At 42.7% G+C, this 22,187-nt stretch overlaps 2 protein-coding genes across 2 annotated transcripts in view; both read right to left on the reverse strand.

Annotated features, from left to right (window-relative positions):
* OTOGL (otogelin like) overlaps positions 1–11,480 on the reverse strand; it is a 98,522-nt gene extending 87,042 nt beyond the window's left edge. Inside the window, exons 1-7 of the mRNA XM_086461918.1 lie at positions 11,402–11,480; positions 10,385–10,424; positions 8,746–8,971; positions 7,019–7,079; positions 5,322–5,420; positions 4,481–4,635; positions 1,137–1,258 (exon numbers count right to left, since the gene is read on the reverse strand). Of these exons, the coding sequence (XP_086318044.1) occupies positions 1,137–1,258; positions 4,481–4,635; positions 5,322–5,420; positions 7,019–7,079; positions 8,746–8,971; positions 10,385–10,424; positions 11,402–11,480 (782 nt within the window). The remainder of the gene's footprint in view (positions 1–1,136; positions 1,259–4,480; positions 4,636–5,321; positions 5,421–7,018; positions 7,080–8,745; positions 8,972–10,384; positions 10,425–11,401) is intronic.
* A 6,472-nt stretch (positions 11,481–17,952) lies between these two features.
* RPS16 (ribosomal protein S16) lies at positions 17,953–21,349 on the reverse strand. The gene is made up of 6 exons (XM_086471447.1): positions 21,311–21,349; positions 21,160–21,215; positions 20,338–20,439; positions 19,479–19,575; positions 18,289–18,336; positions 17,953–18,149 (listed from the first exon to the last, which is right to left on the reverse strand). Exons 2-6 carry the CDS (start codon positions 21,205–21,207, stop codon positions 18,004–18,006), a joined length of 441 nt encoding a protein of 146 aa, XP_086327573.1. The 5' UTR covers positions 21,208–21,215; positions 21,311–21,349; the 3' UTR covers positions 17,953–18,003.
* Positions 21,350–22,187: the final 838 nt, after the last annotated feature.

Consider the following 22,187-nt stretch of genomic DNA (forward strand, 5'->3'; position numbering starts at 1 on the left):
CTTCAAAGATCTCAGATGAGATAAGGTTAGTGCTAGAAAAATATCGCATAAAACATCACCTTCTAACTCCCTAAGCCCTTTTTCCCAGGTGTATACGGTCATTTCCATTCAATTCTTCATCATGTTTTTGCTATCTTTTATTCTGTTTACTTCTCTGTATCAACCACCAAAAATGGATGCTTTTCTGCTCTATATACTTTATCACTTGTACCAATTATAAACCTGAAAGAATAATGAATCTTCATTCTCAAAGCGCAGCACGGGCACCTTGAGGGACTTCACGAGCATGCTGTGTTGTGCAAGGAGCTATGTGACGCTATGACTGCCAGCAGCCCTTGTGGGCACACAGTCATCACTGGGCTGGATGGCTTCAAACAGAGGAACTTACGGTTCAGAAAATACTACTGACCAAAACACTGTATATCTTCCTCGTTTGGCCAGAGGCCACTGTGTGATAATATTGCAGCATGGATCTAATCCTAATCTAAAGTTGCTTCTGTTGAGATGAACAGTATCACTGCAACTATCAGTCTCAGATTACACCAAAGGGGGTGTCAAGAACACCTTCACAACTCTTTGAAATTTTCTGTACTTTATCAACCAGTAAAACATACTCATGATAGCCTTGCAGTCATCTTTTTGCTTATTAAAAAAAAATGGTAAATTTGGGGGTTTGATAAAACTCAGAGAAGTTTTGTGAAGTGCAAAGGGGGCAAAGATTTTAGAATCAACCCATTCAGACTTGTCTAGAAGAAGATTATGTTTTACATTAAGCATAGCTACCAAGAATAAATAATGACTGCCTTGTTCAAAATGGTATCAGGATGCACCAAGGGTTAGCTGGAACTGTCTGATGCAGCCTTTGAGTATACAAAGTAGGGATGGGTTAGGTTACAGCTGAGAAGTTGAACACAAGGTTCATGCGGGGTGTGTATGCTATCCTCACTCAGGTATTACATCAGCACTATTACATCTGCTCATACTAGAGCTCTATCAGCCCCAATACAGGACAGCGAGGGATCAATAAAGATACATATCAAATTATTTTCTCTGGCTAGTGTAAAAAGCATCAATTTCCCAAACTCCACTCTATCTTTTTGCAACAAAATTATAAAACTCACCATTAGAACACTTACCTGACTCGGTCTTTTCTTACTTCGTGTCCTGAAATAATTATTTCTTCTTGGTTTGAAAAAAATAAGCTGACAGACCTCTGACAAGTATATACCGAACCATAACAGTGAGGACTGTTATGAACCTTAGAGGGGAAAAATTCACACACTATAAGAATAGATGTTTGTTCTCAATAATTTCGTGCAATTTTTCATAAACTCATATATGATATTTTACATTTCTATGCACCAAACTCTGAAAGACCTTTACAACTAAATATTTAGAATATAAAAAAGTCACAAGTACGAAGATATGCAAATCTAAAAGTCCTTGCTACCCAATACTACTGAGAAATACAGCAACTGTTTAATAGGACAAAGCATCACAGACAGTGGTTTAAACACCGGATGAAATACTCGGGTATTTTACATAGATGAACTTCAGAGGCACCGAAGTGAGCTAGTTTATAATTGCTAATGCAGGAGCTTGTTACTTGCACTGACACCCCTATTGCCCTGTTTCTAGAGGTCTGATCTATAAGAGGGGACTACAAACCAATGCAAAACCTCAGCGTAATACCAGCATTCTCCATGCCAGCTGAGAATGGCACCAGATGAACTACAACACCTGAACCGGTCAGGATTTGTTGAGATATTGGAGTGATCCCACAAATTGCTGCAGACATCTAACTCACATGGATCAGTTAAAACCCATTTCTCACTGGCTTTCCAGCCCTGATAAGGGAGAAGGACAGGCTTTTCTGAAGTCTGCCTCTCTCCATTATACATATATAGCACCGTGAGCTGGGGTATTGGTTTGAATCACATATCAGCTTCTCTAGTTTGAACACAGCAATGGAAACACACGTTTCAGTCAGCTGGAGAGAGATTTGCAAAACTACGTCCCGAATATTGGTAATGTGTGACTTCTATGACTGCCTACCACTAGAGAGAGGTGTTAAACAGATCTCAGACACACGCTTCCAGAAATGAAAACCATGCAACTCCTACCTCAGCATGTCTACAGTTTTATGGCAGTGAAGCAGATCTTGCATAAAAAAAAGTATAATCAGACCTTGGAACAGGCACGATAAGCGAGCACTCCTCCTTTTTATAGTTTGGCAAACAGGAAGCTAGCTACCCCTGAAGTCAGATGTCCTTTTCACTGCCTTTGGCATGGCCGAGCACAACTCCTGCAGGTAGGTTTTTGTCCCCAGAGAACACAGAGCTTTCTCCAGCCAGGGCACGCTCTCAGGACTTCGGAACTGTGGAATCAGATTTACTCTGATTGATGATAGGGATGTAGGTCTCCCATTTTCTGTGCATGTGCTCTAACCAATTAACTGCTACACAGTTTTGAATTACACTCACATAGTCTAAGTGGGTTTTAAGCACATACCTACTGCAAGGATTTGGGCAAAACTTCATCAGCTTTCATTAATCCCAGTGGGGCTGAACCACCCAAACCTGTGGGATGCCTTAGACTACAGTGTTTCAAAAGCCTGTGAACGGATTTTGGACACCACTGAGGAGACAGGGGAATGTGTTGTGAATCTTAGATAACTATCACTACCTAAATAAAAATGCAAAGAGTTTAGATGATAGCTCAAATATGGCTTCTATGACTGTGTGTGTCACCATTCTCTGAGGAGGATGGGAGTTGCATTACCAATATGCTTGACAGTGCTGTGAAGCTAAACAGGCAACAAGCTAAACTGGGAAACATTTTGCCAACATAGTAATGGACGCTGTAAAAGTAACTAGAGCTATAGTTTTTGTAGAAAAGATCTGTTGGTAAACACATACTGAAATTAATCTTCCTAAACTGACACTTAATCCTGGAAATAAAAACCAGTTACTGTTTCTCTGAGTGAAATAAACTAAACCAGGAAAAGCATTAGAGTTTTTACACGCATAAAGGTAATCAGAATTAAAGACATCATAAATGTTAATAGTATTGACAGATGGTTTCTATGTAAACCTGGCCCAAGACAAACAGTCAAGGAAAATCAAAATTCTTGTGTTTTCTTCTCCTCTAGAGAGGTGGATTATTAAAGTCAGAAGGATCATAATGTGACGATTTGGCAAGGTACTTGGTTCTCCACTGCCCAGTCTGTAGTGACTGCAGTGCTTCAACATCACTTATGACTTTTCTGAGCAAACATTTTCAGTTTTTATCAAAAATGACATTTGTTCCAGAAATTGCATGGTAGTTTCTCTCATTCCAGAGCAACTGGAATCCTCTGAACTATTGATTCTAGATTTTTATATAATCCTGGACTTTACTACAGCATTTTCTGAAAAATCCTGAAAGATAATAGCTGCACACAGAATCTAAAGAATTAAAATGAAATTGTGGAAGACAGATGTAACAGCATCTGTCTATAACAGCAACTGAGTGAATAGAAGTGGCAGTTTTAGTGGCAGATTTATCTGACTAGATGCTATTATGTGGGGGGAGAGGAGCTCATATGTTTGCAAATGAAAACTAGTCTTTGGAGCAGAAATCAGCATCTAAGTCTGCCCTTGCCCCTACGAGCACTGTGACCACCAGGGCTCAAAATGAGGACCCCTCTTGTCCCCTCTCTCCTGCTCTATCAGCAGCAAATCGGAACCTTTGTGTAAAAAGTAATATAATGAGCTCATATCCTCTCCCCACAATAACCAACAGTCTGATAAACAGACAATCTTCCTTCAAAGAGGGTATGGGTTTGAACTCTCCCTGACCCAAAGTCATTAACCATGGATACTCAGCAATTTGAGGAAATTACTAAAAAGAGTGCCTTCCATACATAGGTCAAGATGAAGGCTTTTGAGCTGTTAATCTTCTCTACATGACGTAGAGGTAATCCAAAATTAGAACACAAATCCCCAGAGGGGACAGAGTTTTCCGTGGGCCAGGGAGGCAGCTCCCCATAGTGTGCCAATGGCTGTGAATCGGTTCCCAGTACGCACGGGTGCCCAGCTATCAGGCAGGTGATAGCTGTTTGCACTTCACTCAGCAACTCTTTTTTTCTTTTTTTTTTTTTTTACAATCTGACAGCTAAAGTTTATTACTGTTTCCAAGATCTGCATTAAGACCCACTTTTGCTCACAGAAAGGAGAGATCAGAGATCCTTTTTAGGTTAGGAGGAGTAAGAAATACTATTTTTAATATACTGACTCTGCTGATTATCATTTCATCAGTGTTTTGAGTTACTGCGCATAGGCTCAGACATTTTCCAGCAGCATAGTTTCATATTTAAATAAGCAATGCAACAGTTTGATCCATTTATTGCCTCTCTACTTATTTTACTTACGATGAAAAATAAGTCCTGTAATACAGGAATACTCCGTGTGTTATTTCTAGCGTATGCTCACACACTTACCCAAACAGTGTACTGGGGTTCTGGAGTACCGCAGTCTTTCGCAAAAATATAGGAGCAATTTCCAGGGAAGTAGTAGTAGATGCCATCAAATGTTTCAAAATGATACTGTCCCCATGATTTGCAAATCCCATCTCGGTCCTTACCAGTGTTAGGTACTGGAGAGAACACATGGAGTTTACAAGAAGCATGGTAATCAAAAATTGACAGGTGTCACAAGCATCTACAAAAATGAAGGCTCAGAAAGGAAACAAGAGCTTGTAAAAGAAATACATAGAAAGGACAAAAGATAACCTTATTTCTTCAACTTTAAAGCCAGTACTTTTTTTTGATCTTTAGGCTGCAGTTTTAGTCACGTGCAATTATCGTGTTTAATTTGCTTCAGTGGAGACATTTTAATTAGAAGTAGAGGCAAGGGATTTAGATCTATTGCAGTTCCTGGAAGACAGTTCTTGTTGATCCCTACACACAGCGGACTCCAGAAACAAGTGCATTGAAATAGTTTGTAATTTCATTTGCAGTGAGACACTGTCAGAAAAATGTGGCGACTTTTTGGTTGTTCAGCTAACTACAGAAAAGCTGGCTAGCTACTGATGTACTAGACAGTAACCTATCTGTTATGGTATCTATGTATCATTACAGCCCAAGTGCTAAGATGCAGGCATTCCTGATGTTGCTTTATATATAGCCCTAACGCATATCATTTTAATCCTCTTAGCTAGTGCTGGAATGGCAGACTTACTACAGAGGAATCACAAATATGCTGTTAACAGTATTGTTTTAAAAACCTGCAACTTAAATCTCACTTAAAACTGAAATTTTACTCTTTTGGCCCAAAACTTACCAATTTGGCACCTGCTTCCTTGAGCCTGAAATAACTGACAGTCACAGTCACCTGCCTCTGTGCAGGCTGCTCCGTTAAGGCAGTCCTGAGGACATGAACCTGTAAGCAAGCATAGCAGCCTTTTAGTAGATACAGCGTTTTGCAAACAGGCTGAGAGCGACACATTAAATCTGTTTATCGTTAAATCATAAGCAGCTGTATTAGCTAAGAAATTAACCAACAACAATCTCCAGTTTCTAACATTTATTTAATTTCACCCTTTCTGTTCCCTGGTTAAAAGAGAAACAAGGTTCTCTCTCGTTTGGTCTGAGACTTGTAAACTAACAAAGGAGCAAAAGGTCAACCTCCTCCCAGCAAACAAAAGGTCAAGTTCCCAGGCAAAGAAATCAAATCCCAGTCCTGCTGATCTCGAAATACACAGGACACAGATTATTCTAATTGACTAAATTCAGCACGATTTATACATATGTTAGCTCCTCCCTCATAAGCATTGCAGCAAAGGGCACATTCAGCTTATGAACAGTCTAGAATATATAATTTACAGAGTTGAAACCAATTATAAATAACTTTCCCCTCATGCTAAAAAAAAAGTCAGTTTAAAGGTTATTTCTGCATAAGAGGAGACTGGAGTCAGAGACTTAAGATTCCATGGGAATGGCTTGGTTTATGTTATAGTTAGTAATTGTTTCCAAAAGCAGTTTCATTAAAGGGTTTTACAGTCTGTTTGGAAGCTAAGACCTCACTGTCATCTACTAATCATTTGCTGAGGTGGATCTAAATCGTAGTTCCCCAAAAGTGGAGAAGAAAGGTAGTCCCAAACACTTACAATCTCACTGACAGAGATTAAAAAAGCATTGCAAAAAGAGGAAGTAAATGAAATAAACTGGCCCTTCCACCCTCAATGAAGCCATAGTAAAGTTGCTGGTGACATTACACGGGAACAAAATGAGTCCTTTACAGTAAAGCACACACAATAGTTACATATGATTAAGAATAGTCAGCCTTCACTGTGATAGTTTTGAATTTTTTCCATTTAAGAATTGTTTTCCAAATATACACAGATACTGTGCAAATACTGATAAAGCAGAAAATACTGTTTATAGAACAGCATTCATGTGGAAAACTTCTTTGTTGTTAGAAATGTGAGCTACAAAATTACATGTATTCATTTACATGGAAATTCACAACAGAAAGCACCTACCCAGGCCTATGTATTTTTCAAAAAGAATACAAAGTTTAGTTGCATACAATGAACTTCTCTGCAAAACAATTTCTGTAACTTGGACCTGCTTTACGTGTTTGTACAATGCTTAAAACCCTCCAGGAGTAGCTGTGTGCTCATTGCCTGAGCACTCCTGTCCCTTTGCACAACCAGTTACACACCCCTCAGACATACTTAACACCCTCTGCCAAGGCCAGAAAAAGTTGCAGAAAAGAAAAACTAAAAACTTTAACGAAAATCAAAGAATTGGCTTAGTTAGCTATCCAGATTTGGTTGTAAGGCATTATTTCGAAAGTACAACTTTAACAAGAATTTTCCATGATTAACATGGATAAAATGAGAAAATGAGATAGGGCAGGGTTTTGTAGGGGCCATAACGAGGAGGGCTTCCACAGCCCACGGTAACACGGGAGAGCTGGCAGGAAGGCAGCATTTTCAGGGCTGTCTCTCCTGCTGGGAGGAGCACGGCACTGACCTCCTGGCGGACTCCGTGTCAAGGCTCCATGAAGCTGTGACCGAGGAGAGGCAGACTGAATCTGTCAGAGAAACATAAAAGCAAAATCAAGGTGCTTGTGCTTTACAAATGAGCCAGTATGAGCCTGAGGCCTTGGAGCCTGACATTGGGTTGGGACTTTCAATATAGAATAGTAATTTGCAGCTCAGACAGCACATAGCACAGCAGCGGGCACTGCAGGAGGGATCGGCAGCCTGGGCCAGCGGGGAAGGCAGAGATCGCAGCAACCAGCATTGTGGGGAGGAGAAGTATGATTTTTGGGGGGATGGGGAAGGATACAGCTGTGCTGTGAGATCACCACTGACCTCCTCTCCATGCCCTCCAGTGCCAAAGAACCAGTGGGGCTCCACCTGGGAAGTTTTGCATTCACATTTGGAAGGAAGAGTGAGGGGACAGAGAGCACTCCTGCCCTTTTCACTTCGGTCAAATATCAATAGTTGGAGAGCTCGAAGATGCGATATCCCTCCATTTCATCCTCTCTCCTAACTCATGCTCTGTGCTGCAATCCAGTCACCCCAGTGTCCACTCCAGGTGCGTTGGATTTCATGTCTTCCTTGGGATCCTTCAGAACTGCATTTTGGTTCATCGCAAACAAAAAGCAGGTGGATCTGCCTGATCTGCTTCCTGTGTTGTTTAGGAACCAGGGAGCATCGGACTATAAGAAAACCCTGGATCTGACCCACCACTCTGCTACTGCAGCTTGTCATGTCGCATCATCCCTTCCAAGAAGTGATTGCATTCCAGGCTGAATGCACTCTGGGGTTTTTGCCCCCACTAGTCTGATTGGAAAGTTTACCAGGGTGAAGTGCTGGGTAGTTAAATATTTCCCTCTTACATTTATTCATGGCTAGTTTAAATCCTTTTGTGTTATAAAACTTGGTCCTTTTGCTTAAATAGCTCTTCTTCCCTGCGGTTTCTATTTATTCCTTCTCTGATGTTCTATGAGAAAACCGTTACCCTTCTGTGCTCCCCACAGATGTATACGCCAGCTTTCAGCTGCGCAACTAAGCAAAGCAAATTGTTTAAGTCTTCGCTTGTAAGCTAATTTCTTTCTATCCTCCTGCCACCAGTCATTCTCCGTGTCTGGAGCTTGAACTACTGGATCTCAAAGTGAACAGCACTACGCAAGGAACAGGTTAGGTTAAGTCTCACTAATGCCTCATGTAGCGAGACAAAAACTTTGCTTTTCCAGCTTGAAATACTTGGTGGAATGCATCCAAGTAGCACAATCTGTCTGAAATGGACTTCACCAAATCACCGCCTGGAGGGCACCCACAACAAAACTGTTCCTGGTCCCCACGGCCCGTCGCTAGCTGGAGAGGATCCTTTCCCTCCCTGCACAACAAGACCCATTTCCATTTCCCCTGATAGTTGCTCTGAGCTGTCCTCCTCAGGAAAGCAGCTTTTGGGTTATTTCGGGGAGGCAGAGCGTCCTTGCTGCGACAGCACTTTCCCGCTGAAGGCCCTCCTGGGACCCTGTCGTGCCAAGGGCCCGTTTGCCTCAGAGGCCCGATGCACCTTAGCGTAGCGTTTCACACCAGCTACCTTCTGCCTCGGTCAGGAGGTGTGTCGATCTCAAAGGGACTCAAAATAATCCATGGCTCAGCTGCAGGGTCCCTGCAAGACTGTGAGGAGGGACCACCTTGGGCTTCCCGCCTGCTCCCATCAAACGGGGTTATAATCCTTACTTGGGTCCCATAACCTGAGGCCTGTATTAGCAGGACAACGAGATTCCCCCGTTTACTATTAAATTTCAGCACAACATTGCCGGGATGCAGCGTCAAGGCCGCAGTGGAATGAGTCGGTGGGAACAAGAACCACCACCACTCCACGTGTGGGAGGGAGCCTTGCCGGTGGCGCCGCCATTGTGCCTCTGACCAAGCACTAACAGCTTTCTGGGGCTCTCTGTTCACCCTCACAAAAGACAGAGGCATTGCGGTTTTATTTCCCGTGGTGTGCATCAGTCAGCTTGCCGGGGTGGGTCGCCCACCGGGCGCTTTGCCGAGAGTGAATGAAGGCATGAGGCCACGGGCTCGGGCGGGGGGTGAGCAGGTAGGGAATAGCTGCTCCTCCTCACTGTCCTCCTGTTAGCAAGGCCCTTCTCCCTACAAAGGCTCCTTTGTAAGGACAGCAAAGGCCCGAAGCAGAAAAGAGGGGAGAGTTTCCCCTCCCTCCCACTTTTGGAGGCATAACCTACCTCGGCTGTTATGAGATCTCTTTTCTGTCGGGTTGCATTAAACTCATTTCTGGAAGAAAACAAAAAGGATCTTGTATAATCCACAGTCCCTAGAGCAACCTGAATAAGCAGCTCCGTGAAGAGAAGTGTTTCTCTCTGATTACCATCGCTTTATCAAAGAGGCCTTTCTTGGGTTAACATTTAAAAATGTGATTTTTTTTTTTCTTTTTTTTCTTTTCATGGTCTCATTTTACAGAACTGGGAAGCACTCCAATCTCTGCTTGGACAGAGAGGTACCTGGAGCTTATGGGGGAGACATAAATAGGCAAAATAGGCTTACATGACAGAACACAAAATTGTAGAGCAACTTCATATTTACTTGACGCTGCATGTGAGTGGCGGCGAGTTCCACCAAGTGTTATTTGAATATTCTGTGGTGTTACTTTTAATAGCAAGAGATGACTCTCCAGCTGTAGCTGACTTAAATTTGTGATTAAGTTTAGAAACAAGGGCATCAAACTATAAAACATACTTAGAGTCCAAGATGGCATATCATTTGATGTGCATGTGTGTTTGCTAAATGTATTAGAGGCCATTAGACATCCAAAGCTATGTCCGATTAGATGCTTCCAGTGAAATTGATGGCTTAGTTCCCATTTAATTCAATGGGATCAGGAACATTCCCTAGTTTGGATTTTGTTTGGATTTCAGCTTCTACATGAAAACTTGTATTGAAAATGTTTATTTTAAGGCTGTATAGCACTTAATTTTCTGTGCTTCAAATAGCAGCTAGAGTTTTATCATGCAATTAAAACTGTAGAAGGATACTCATTTAATGTATTTTTCCAGTAATGAAATCATGATCTCATTCTGGTTTCATTCCATTATTCCTCTAAGCTTTCTTGAGACCATAGAAGCATCAATTTTCATAAGGACTTCCATTTTTCAAACAGAGAACCCATGCCCTTTATGTAAATTCTTTGAAAAGAGTTGTAAACATTCTGAAAGTGTGTTCTACATCCAACGTACATGTACACGACGTTTTACATGTCAAATTCAAGGCTATATTTTACTTTCTAACTTGCACTGCATCACACTTATTCATTCTTGTTCTGTCTGTAGGACTTGACAAATAAGGAATAAAAACTTACCTTGAAGTTCTTCTCAAAAGAGAAAGCTTGCAATAAGATCCTGTAGATTAAAAAGTCATCAAGTTAAATGTGTTTTCTACAGCCTCACTCTGCACTTGGCAAACAACAGTTTGCCAAGTTTAAAACAACATTATTGAATTTTGTTCTTTAATGACCCTAAGTTTTCCAGAGCATCTTTACACAACCTTTTTCTGTTTCCAAGGGATGTAGCACTGCATGCTTTCCTTCCTGAGAGTTTGATTCTCTCAAGTACTCATCACCTGCAAGTTTCCATGGTCTCAGTTCTGGTACATGCTACCATGAAAAAAAAGCAAAGACTTCATAGTTCTTCAGAGGCTCAGAACAGATAAAATACAAGAGGTGCTCAGAGCTTTCCAGAATCAAACTTCTAGGGTATTTACCTATAATAATTTTCTGAATGTTACTTGTAAGACTCAACTGTAAATCATTTAAAATGCTCGAGTCCGTGCTTTAAAGCAACAACAACAACAGCAAACCCTTTCTTTCTCATATTGCCTTAGACATCTTTATAATTACCGCAGGAACGCTATCTACAATATCCAGTTTCATCACACAGAAAATAAGACCATTTCCATAACCAGAAGAGCAATTATTTACCCTAGCATTCTAAAAATGCTTAAACAAACTGCAGGTACAGTCTATTTGAACAAAATCATACCCCATTGAAAATCATTAGATGCTTACTTATCTGGCAATAATGGCAAGAAAGCCAAGAAACTGAAATTTCATTCCTAAATAATTGTTTTGTAACAAGTTCAGGCATAAAAAAAATATCCTTTAAAAAATAAGAGCTATATTTTAGTTTGTACACCTGTGAGAGAGAATGGTGACATACAGTTTTTTAACCTGTGTTAAAAAAAATTTATTTATGAATTCCAGCAAAGGTCAAAAAATTTGCTTTATAACTATATAAAAAGAAGGAGCTGCAATATTAAAATATATAGAAAAATCTTTTTTAAATTTAGCATTACTACTGAAATGGAATAAAGTTCTTACCTTGCAAAGAGGACAGCAGTGAATGAAGCAAGAATATACTCCACGGTATCATTAAACTGAGCTTTCCCACAATGTCCATTTCAGAAGAACTTAGTAATAGGAAATTTATCCAAATTAATCGCTTTGATTATGAGGGCATCTTAGAACTGTGTATTTCTACAGTGTGTTTAAATCCTTTAGAAGTTAGATAGTTGGATGCATTATTTAAAACAAAGCAATGCAAAAAAGGAAAAGAAAAGGAGACATCAAGCTTGGTAGCTACATACAGCTTCAGGAGCTTTGCAAGTGTGGCACACAACTTTCTGGCTGCACATCTCTCATTAGTAATGCATGGTAACTCCTCAGCAGAGTCTGTATTAGTTACACTTCCACTAGACCTGCGAGTATTACTCCCCTGTTGAATTGAATTGGCCCTTTATAACACAGCAGACAATGACATAGAAACGTTGCCATGTCATGATGGTTTGAGAGTTCCTTCAGTCGTCACACACCTTTGTGTGCTTTGAGGCTTGCGCTGAGTGCTGCCCTTTACTGCTTATTACAGTGACGTATTTTTGCAAGACCCTGCAATGATGCTACTGTATAAATGTTAACGAGATGGTTTTAGAGATTAGCATATTGATGCTCCTTATCTGTTCTAAAAGGAGATATGAACTTCAATTAAATAATACACCAGGATTTTAAAAAATATTTTAGAGACAGTTTTGTGTATAGTTTGCTTATATCACAAAGGAAAGCTTCCCAGAGGATAATTCTATTTCATTTTTAATAAAACATGTTACGAAAATTTAATATTAGCAAAAAAGGAGAAAGAAGTCAACAGGTCCAATGGGTTTCATTTCTAATTTTCATTAAAACACAAAAATATAATTTACCAAAATTAAAAACCATCGTATTTCAAAATAGAAAAATCTTACCCACTTTAACATTAACAGAACGGTTTTAAAGACACATATATTGCTAATTGATTTTATAATTACCACTACTCATTTTATTTTCCGAAGCCTGCCTTTGGCCTAACCTTACACTCTTCATAGGATGTGCTTTGTGAGACCCTCTGAGCATGCTATAGAAGGTGGGTTTGGACCAAAATAAAATTTAGAAGTTGATGGCCTCTCTCAGGTAAAAAGCTCTCCCACCATTTTTTCTAGCCCTTTTCTTCCTTGCTCTCTAGCTGGACTAGAAAAGAAGGCAAAGGAAAACAATCTCTCCAAGCTCAGACAAAGACAAAACCCTGTGTCCACATAGCAGCCAAGAGTACTCATGCAGGTTCAGGATCACTGGCAGACCAAGGATATTTATTGCAAACCGATGTATGTTGTAACACTACACTGCGTTTGGAGTATTTCTTAAGAATTATTTTTATTACAGTTGGATCTGAGAAGCTGACATTACACAATTTGCATTTCAAGAGGTTTTTTGTTTTGCTCTTATTTCTGACTAGCAATGGGCTGGTCCCATGGACTGGTTGCTGATATGCAGCTGGACTGCATCTTCCAGCTTAGTTTCATCTGCTCCATGTGATCCAAAACCACTCCAGACTGCAAACAGAAGCAAAAGAAGTGAGTTTCTGGTCCAAATTAACACACTGATGTAGTCATACTCACAGACCGTGACCTATTATGTGGGCACCTATCTTACAGGAAGTGGCAGAAGCCACTCAGCATTTCATTCTCTGTAAACCTACTCTTAAGAGGACAATGCCTTAGGTTGCTTTCAAGCTGAGATGAACCCAAGCATTAGAGCTTCCAAATTCCATTACCAGTATCCCTGTTACCTTACTTTCAAGCTAAGTCTGGTTTAGAAACTGTTTTAAACTCTTCTGAGAAACCTGATCCGGGTTTCTTCCATTCCTCAAGACCGTATTTCACACCATGCTTCATATGCAGCTTCACAAATAAACCTTTCCATTAATATAAATGAACGTTTTTGATTTAGCAGAAACCATCAAAAATAGCCCTTTTTTTAAAAAATAGTTTTTTCTATAGAAAAGTTGAGGGAATATTTGGTGTATGCTGGTATTTCACAGTTGTTTAACTTCTAATATTTAAAAAGTAGGCCAAGACTCATCAGCTGCAAAGGGATATTGTAGGGGTTAGAGCACTAGGCTTCCATAGGCCTGGATATCTCTGCTCAAGGCAGAGTAGGAAGCAGCAAGCCCTAAACACATGAAGAGTGCTAGCTGCTAAGGAAAAGGAATTACTCAGCCAAGCATGCTGAACTGTAACTCAGAGGACTATATTAAGAAAGAGATTAAAAAAAAATTGAATCATATTACATCAAGGCAACAACACACATTATCTACACAACTAGCAGAATACTCACAGATTGACTTCTGAAAAATTTAAGCAGAAAAAATGCATTGGAAGATAATCGCTTTTATAAGAGAACAAATACACTACAGAGCACACTGGTCCATACTTAAAAAATGCTAGCGTTACATTTTTAAGTTACAGATTTTTCTTTAAAAATAAAATTTAAACATTTCAATGTTAATGTATTTGTATATTACAGTCAAGATCAATTTGGCTCCAAATTTTCCAACGTAACATTTGACAGGGTTTACTTTTATATACAGGTTACGCAGTTTATCAGGATTATAAACAATGGGTGAGAAAATAACTGCCTTCAGTGCCACGGGTACAACCTTGCCTCGGTTTGGAGTTGGATCCACTTGTCATCGCTAAGAAAACACAGTACTTTGTAGAGCTCACTCCAGCCTTCATTGAACTGGTGTTTTCTACGAAGAATTCAAGTGAGGGCACATTTCAATGTGCGCACCTGATCTTCCTAAGGATTAGCATCAAGGAAATTAATGAAAGAGCTGGACGATACGAGGTTAGGGGCATTTCTTCTTTTCAAGGTCCACCTCCACAGCTGCTCAAGAACCTCGCTAGGGGCTTGAAGATCAAACTTTTACAGTTTCTCTGTGGAAGTGTCTCTGGCCAGAACAGATGCTCAGTGACAAGAGCTTGATTGCCATCCCTGCAGAATCAGGACATCCGGAAAGGAAACATTTTTGTGAACAGGTTTTCTCCTTACACCTTCAAACTTGACTGTAGTTACAGTTCCTCAATGAAGTTAAGCCCTCTAGTGGGTGATCAGCAACTAACCATTTAGAATTAAAATCTTCAGCCACCCAGGCAGACACCAGCCCGATTCCATGAACATTCCTCATTTAGAAAGCAAGTCTGTGGGGATGACATCACTCCACAGGATTAATGGGGCATTTTTATAGGATCAGAGTTCAGTTCAAGCATTTTTATTATGCTCAGAGCCTTTTGGTTGAATAAATGACATGCAGATATCATCTTTGGATATATTAGTAGCAATGTGAAGTTTATTTTCAGCCTTTCCATAAAAGAACAGCAAAACAAAAATCCCCAATTGTTACAAGCTGTTCTGTGGGCAGAAAAACTGATGCATCAGGTTTCCCCATAACTGTGAAATCCACCCCTATGGTTACTGGCATCAGGTATTGCAGTTCCCCCTGCCTCCCTGAGTTTCACACCACGGTCACTTTGTGTCCTCTCTTTTTCCCTGCATCCAATTGTTCTAACAGCTAGGCAAGAATCAGTTTTGGACAAGCCATGGCATAGGGTATGTATGTGCCAACTGGCAAGCCAGTACACATTTCCTAAGCAATGAGTGAGCCATTGCTTTTCAGTCAGCACACAAGCCAAACAACCAAAAGGCTTATTTTTCCTCAACGGAATCTAATTAACATTGATCAAGATGCCAGTTTTCACAAAACTCATAGGAATTTAAGCAGGCAAATTTGAAGTTAGCCCTGCATAGCATCTTTTCCTTAGAAAGCCAGGCTAGAAGGCAGAACATGACAATTTTCAGCAGGCCAAGAGCTAGAGTAATTTGTGAGCAACTCTATTACAAGGCAGAAACTCTGAGGAGCTCACTGGACAAGAAATGGGTGAAATATGAGGGTGCAGAAAGAGCAGGGGTGGCCACGGCAGGGGGACAACTGAGGAAAGCAAACCATGCATCTTGCCAAAGAGGCAGCAAGTGTCTGGAATAGAATGTCTCGTTCACTTAGGGTAATACAAAAAATCCTGGTATGTAAATAGGTGATAGAATATACAACAGTCCACTTCAATGGGAGCATGAGGGGTTTGAATAAGTGTTCTACTTCTATTCAGCTCATGTAATGCAGTATTTTGTGGCAGATGCTGACAGCTAAAATGGGAGATGGATGGAGAACTCCTTTTCAGAAGGAATTTGTTCAAGTTACACGTTTAACTCTTGAGTAACTACACTTCAGTGAAGATGCCTTAAATGCCTTTCTACAGAAAAAAGCAGAGACATCATAACAAATATTAGCATGTATAAAAACCCCACAAATGCCTATTTTCCTAAACTACTGCAAAAGGGCAAAACTGTACTATTTTAATTACCCAACGCAAAAAGAAAGCCAGTTTAACTTTGTGTTGACCAAGTACACTGAAACGACCTACCATTAAACAAGTGAGAGAAAAAATACCACATTAATAGAAAGCCACAAAAAAATCTCAAGTATCAAGGTGCTCCTGTAACAACGGCAGCATTGGCGTACGGTAACACAAAAACACCGGGCACAGACAGCAATGCAGCGGAAGCTGGGCTCTCAGTTGCTTAGTCTCCAATGTTTTTTCCAGTTCCTCTCCAAGCTGATTTTCAAGCATAGGAAACAACAGCCCAGGGCTGTGCCCGCACCTGCTGGGTCAGCTCATACCCAAGGCCTCACTCAATTACTTGCAGCCCCTTCAAGGGATAGAATTAGCCTTTCCAACAGCCTTTTGTTGGCACAACCCACATCTTACTCAGAATTTTACTCTTTTTTTTGTCCCTGGGAGATCACTTGCAGAAAGAAAATCTTCGCTTTCAATGGACAAGAAACTGGAACTTCTCCAATGTTTCTTTTCATGTTTGATACATACACCCCCTAGCTAGATCTTTAAAAATTACTGGCATATTTTCAGCTCCAAGTTTTTCCCACTGACTTCCCTAAGGTCTTCAAATTCCCTCAACTAGCTTATGACATAAGCAACTGTTGGGCTTCCAAAGGGATTTCTTTTTTATTAAATCATTTTGTGTTGTCCTCCAGGTCTACATCTCTCTGTGCTTGTACTGCATGAACATGCAATTGAAGGATGAATCTTCTAGACCAAATCTTATCTCTAACAGAAAATCCTCTTTATGTTTTACATTTACAACATACTATTTTGAAACAGAATATATAGGGTTTGTTATTTAAAAAAAAAATAAAGTTTCCTACATTTAGACATACTAGACAACTCTGCCTCTGTATTATCCGGTATGGCAAGAGTTCCAACAAACCTCCTGCCCCTGTGATTACTTTGGTTTTCACAACGTGTATTTCGAATACAAACTTCAGAACAGCTGCCTGAATACCCAACCACTATGCATATAGATCTTATATGCATACCTATACTGAGTTACCCTCAAGGGGGTAAATTCCTTGCCACTTCCCACACACAAACAAAAGTAGCTCATGCAGACGGACAGTACTCACTGCCACATAGTATTCCACAGCAGTGTTTGGAACTTCACTCTCAGTGAGGTATTTCAGGTGAGTACCCAAGGAAAACACAAGCCCTTTGCAAGACCACAAACTGCCAGCGCTGAAGTATCTGCAGAAAGACGCTCACATGCTGCAGTATGCTAGGGCGCCACGCTACAGCAAGTCCCCTAACACGCAATAGAGAAGTTCCCAGTTAGGTGTCAGAGCCCCGCTCTTGTGCATCATGGACTAAGTCTGTAACCAGGCTCAGGCTGACATTTTCATATGTGGCTCCCAACACCAAGAAGAGTGGCCATCTGCGTACTGGAAAAGGTCCACGTTTGTTCAGAGTTGCCAGAAAGGCAGATTGAACTCTGATTTAGTGAGCTGCTACGCTATCGCACATACCTACAAAAAAAATAGGATGTAAGCCATCTTTATGTTCTCATAACCACACACCCATCAACAGGAGAAAGCTTTTCTTTATTCACAGCATCACAGAATGCTTTGGGTTGGAAGGACCTTAAAGATCCTCTAGTACCAACCCCCTGCCATGGGCAGGGACACCTCCCACTAGACCAGGTTGCTCCAAGCCCCATCCAGCCTGGCCTTGAACACTGCCAGGGAGGGGGCAGCCACAGCTTCTCTGGGCAACCTGGTCCAGTGCCTCACCACCCTCACAGTAAAGAACTTCGTAATATCTAATCTAAATCTCCCCTCTTTCAGTTTGAATCCGTTACCCCTTGTCCTCTCACTGCACTCCCTGATCAACAGTCCCTCCCCACCTTTCCTGTAGGCCCCCTTCAAGTACTGGAAGGGCACTGTGAGGTCTCCCCAGAGCCAACTCTTCTCCAGACTGAAAGATTCCCAAGACCCTCTCCATCCAGACTGACTTACTATGAAGGGATAAAAGAGAACTGCCAATAGCTCTCCGATTTAATACTGATCAATTTGTGCATTAATCTTAAGTTAACACACAGTAAAAAAAAAAAAATAATCTACCCACACAGAAACATACAATTTAGAAACATGAAAATTATCAAATTCTCTTTATGTTTATTGACTGTCACATGCCCGCAGAACAATTTTAACGGTAAGACTTCTGGTAGCGTGCACGAGCACCAGGTCCTCCAAATTTCTTGGATTCACAACGGCGAGGATCTGCAACCAGCAGAGTCCTATCATACTGGATTAGAATATCCTTGATCTCCTTCTTGGAAGCTTCATCAACATCTGTTTAAAGAAAAAAACAAATTAACCTCAGTCTAAGAAGTTTCACATGGAACAAATCCGTATTAGCATTTTCTGCACCAAAACTACCGGAAGCCACACGTTTCCACTTAAGGCTAATATAACAATCAAAACAACTTACATTTTTGATAGTAAGCCACCAATGCTTTGGAAATAGCTTGACGGATAGCTGTTAAGTAAAGACAATGGATCAGTGAGGATTGCAAATGTATTTTAAAATTAAACACAAACCACCAGTTATCTGAGAAACTTGCAGTCTTGTTTTCTGCCAAATTGTCCTTTCGCCCCCCCTTAATGTCCCCTCCCACATACTCCATGTGACCTTTACTTTGGCAAATCTGAAGAAATCTGTGCCAAGGGGCCACCCACAGTTCATGCATTGATTTGACAACTACCAGCTAGCCAAGGAACTGGACAAGGGCTGTCTCAATCACCTTCTCTCCTGAGTACTAACTAGGTTCATCCTCTACCAAGCAGTCAACTTCCAAAATCCTTAGAAACACAGTTCTCTGGAATGTCTATACTTTTCAACAAGGATAAAATTGATCAATGTGTTCAAAGCCCAAGGAAGCAAAAGGGACAATAGGATGGTGTGAGTTCTTCTAGCACACCTCAATAAAACAAGCTGGTAGCACAGTAACATACTACTCGGAACTCAGACCAGGAGTACGGGAGTAACTGTGAAGATGTTATCAGGCTGTGATCTGTTAGAACATGAAGATTTTGAAGAAAACCTAAATTTTCTGCAAAATGAATGCAATCAACTTTGAGACTGAAACACATCTCTGCTCCTTATAGAGCTTCAGCTCCACCTCACTAACGTACACCCGAACTGGAACAGTAGAGCAAATCTACCATTCCTGAAGAGCAACTCTATCCACAGCTACCACAAGGACGCCCTCGGTCTTCTCTGCAAGGGGCTACACTGCCTAGCTCTGCAGGTCAGCTGAGAGCTGCTCCTGAACAACCTGGAAGTTTGCAAGGCAAGGTATAATTTGTAAAGATACAGTCCCCTCCCAAAAATCTTTCTGCTCAGCTGCCCTTGAACTGTCCTGTCACGCTGCAAGATGCAAAGATCGTTTCTTCGCATTACCTCAAAATTTCAACAATTTACTTCATTCAACTTACTCTAGATGCTAGAGCTTTGCACCAAATATAACCAATAAGCCCTTGTGAAAAGGGCTTTCCCTTGCCCAGTGGAAAAAGAAACACAACGTTGAGATGCAGAAGTTACTACTCTAAACTCAAGGCTCTCAAATATGTGGCTTGACCTGTTCCAGCCCACACCGGAGATCCCACCAAAAATCATACCGTAGATTTGTGCTACATGGCCACCACCCTTTACACGGACTCTGATGTCAACACCAGCAAATCGTTCCTTTCCCAGGAGGAGGACGGGTTCAAGCAGCTGGGAAACAAAACACAGAAAGAAAAATAATTTGTGATTAGGAACAACAAGGATTTGAGCTTGCAGTAGGTTTACTAGATGTGAAGTTATTGAATGTTAGGAAAAATGGAGCTTTGATTTTACAAGCATACCCCCAAATGACATACACCTCTTGCAGAGTTCTTTGACATCTGCTACTGCTGTTATAAAATAAATTTACAGAAGTCTTGAAGTTATTTTCTTTTTAAGTTTCAGAAATACTAATAGCAAAGCATATGCACACAGGAATCAAGAGCAAGAGAACGGTTTAAGTAGAATGCCATAACTACATCAGAAAAATAAATCAACTTTATTAAAGCTGAAGATCTGAAGTAATTTGTAGGTGGTTTTCTCCACTATTTATTACACTTTATCTAGTCAGATTTAGATTCTCTCTGCAGTGTTCAAACAGCTATTTTGAGTCCTAAACAATCTTTTCAAAAGGAGGATTTGAAGTCATCCATTTCAATTTAAGAAATAAATGTGAAGTGCTGAAAATAGTTCACGTAGTTACATTACCATACACGAACCCAGTTAAGCAAAAAGCCCACCCTTCCTGACAGGGCAATCACAGGAACTCAGTTTTCTGCATTTTCATAACAGCATCTACATTTCAGGTAATTAGGTTAACACACAACCGAAAACTTATTGCTGTCAGTAAGGCGAGCAACTCTTCTCCATCCCCAAGCAATTATGTGTATAAAGGGTTTTTAACATCCAGGGGGCTGGGGGATGGATGCTTACTTTATACTGCAGAGTTCTCGGCTCAATCATTTCCAGAGGTCTTCCATTCACTTTAATGAGGCCATTTCCTCTCTTGCAGTGAGCAACAGCAGTGGCTGTTTTCTAAAAAAACCCAAATGTGTATTAGTGCAGAACTTCATTTTTGCACTGGCAGAATGAGTTTCTGTTTAACAACCTAAAAATCTTAGTTTTATGCCCAAAATTAACAACTCACACTAAACAAAACAGGACCACTCTTTACATTCTCAAGTATTGACTCACAGCATTAAGGCACCACCCTAACAAAATTATATCTAGTTTATAGTTATAAATACTATACAAGATTTAGTTATGAAGGAGGGAAAGATACCCTCTCCATTCTGCAGCGCAGTATTTCTGTGCCTCACTTACCCCCAAGACCCTGTTACCTAGACCTGTTAGATCCCAGCAGCGCGAACTTACCACCACCACCACCTCCTAACATGGCTCTCGACCCCCAGCAATGCCGAGCCAGGCCCCTACGGCCCGGGGCGCTCCCAAGTTCTCCGGAACGAGAGGGCAGAGCTCCGGCCCAAAAGACCCGGGCCCACTCTCTAAGGGCACACTCCCAAACCTTTCCTCCAGCTCCCGCGGGCCTACGGCGCGGCCCGACACCTACGGAGCGGGGCACGTGGAGGTGCCGAGCAGGCCTCGCCGCCGGCGGCTCTCCCACGCACCAGCCCCGCCGCACGGCCCCGGCGAGGAGCCAGCGCCGAGGGACCCCGAGAGCGTCAGGCCCCGCGGCGCGGCCCGGCCCGAGAGCGACGCGGAGATGGAGCGGGGGCCGCGGCGCCCCGGCCTCACCTTCCGCCCGAAGACCTGGACGCTCTGCAGCGGGCCCTTGGCCGGCATGGCTCCTCCTGCAAGAGAGAGGGGGGAGGCAGCGTTAGCGCTGCCGGGGCAGCGGGCGGGGGGCGAGCAGGGCCGCGGAGGCCGGAGCCCCCCGGACACTCACCCTCCCTTCAGCGGCGGCACCGGGAAAAGGCCGAACGGGGTTTCCCAGGCTCTTCTCAGGGGCAGCTGAGCCGCAAAGCGCGACGCCGTCTTCCGGCAGTGCGACAGAGCGCCCGGCCGCCCCTCCCACCCCCGGCCGCGCTTTGCGGGAGCGCGGCATCCGTTCCCCGCCGTCTCGCGGGCTCGGCCGGCGGCGGCTCCGCGCAGCGCCCCGGGGAGCGGAGCGGGGCGGGGGGAGGGCGGCCGCTGGCGGGGCACGGCACGGCATAGCACCGGCCGCGCCTCGCTCTCTCCGGCCCCTTCTGGAGGGTCCGTGCCTGCCGCCCCCCGCCGGCTGGGAGGCGCGGCCCCGGGCCGTGCGCCGGCCGTAGAGGCTTGCTAGGTGCTGGGGACGGTTAAACGGGGTGGACCGTTTTTTGTAAGGCTCTCCGCTTCGGCATAGTGGTCACCCCGTTGTTTCCCCTTCCCGCTCCCCTCTGTATTTTGTGGGGTTTTTAACAGTTACTGTCGTCGCACACAGAATTGCCTCATTTTTTTCCTTTAGATGTAAAGGGCCGTTAGGCTCCGTAAGCGCTGGGCAGGGGTTGGCCGCTTTCAGAAGCCAACTCCTGTCAGCTGGAGCTTGCCCGCGGCTGCCCTAGAACCTGCCCGAACGAGGCTTCCCGCCGCGCCGCCCCGCCCCGGGAGGGAGGTGGCTCCCCCGCCCCGGGAGGGAGCCCCGGCGCCGCCCGGAGGAGAACCGGTGCCTGCACCCTTCTGCAGGCGACCGAGAAAGCACCCTGCGAGAAGCACAGCCCGTGCTCTAACGGGTGAGGTCAGCATGGGGCGGAGGGCGGGAGGTCACTCGGTGCCCGGGGCCTGACATGGATTACAGCAGC

This window comes from Leptosomus discolor, chromosome 1 (assembly GCF_034619465.1).
Source record: "Leptosomus discolor isolate bLepDis1 chromosome 1, bLepDis1.hap2, whole genome shotgun sequence".
Classification (NCBI taxonomy): Eukaryota; Metazoa; Chordata; class Aves; order Leptosomiformes; family Leptosomidae; genus Leptosomus; species Leptosomus discolor.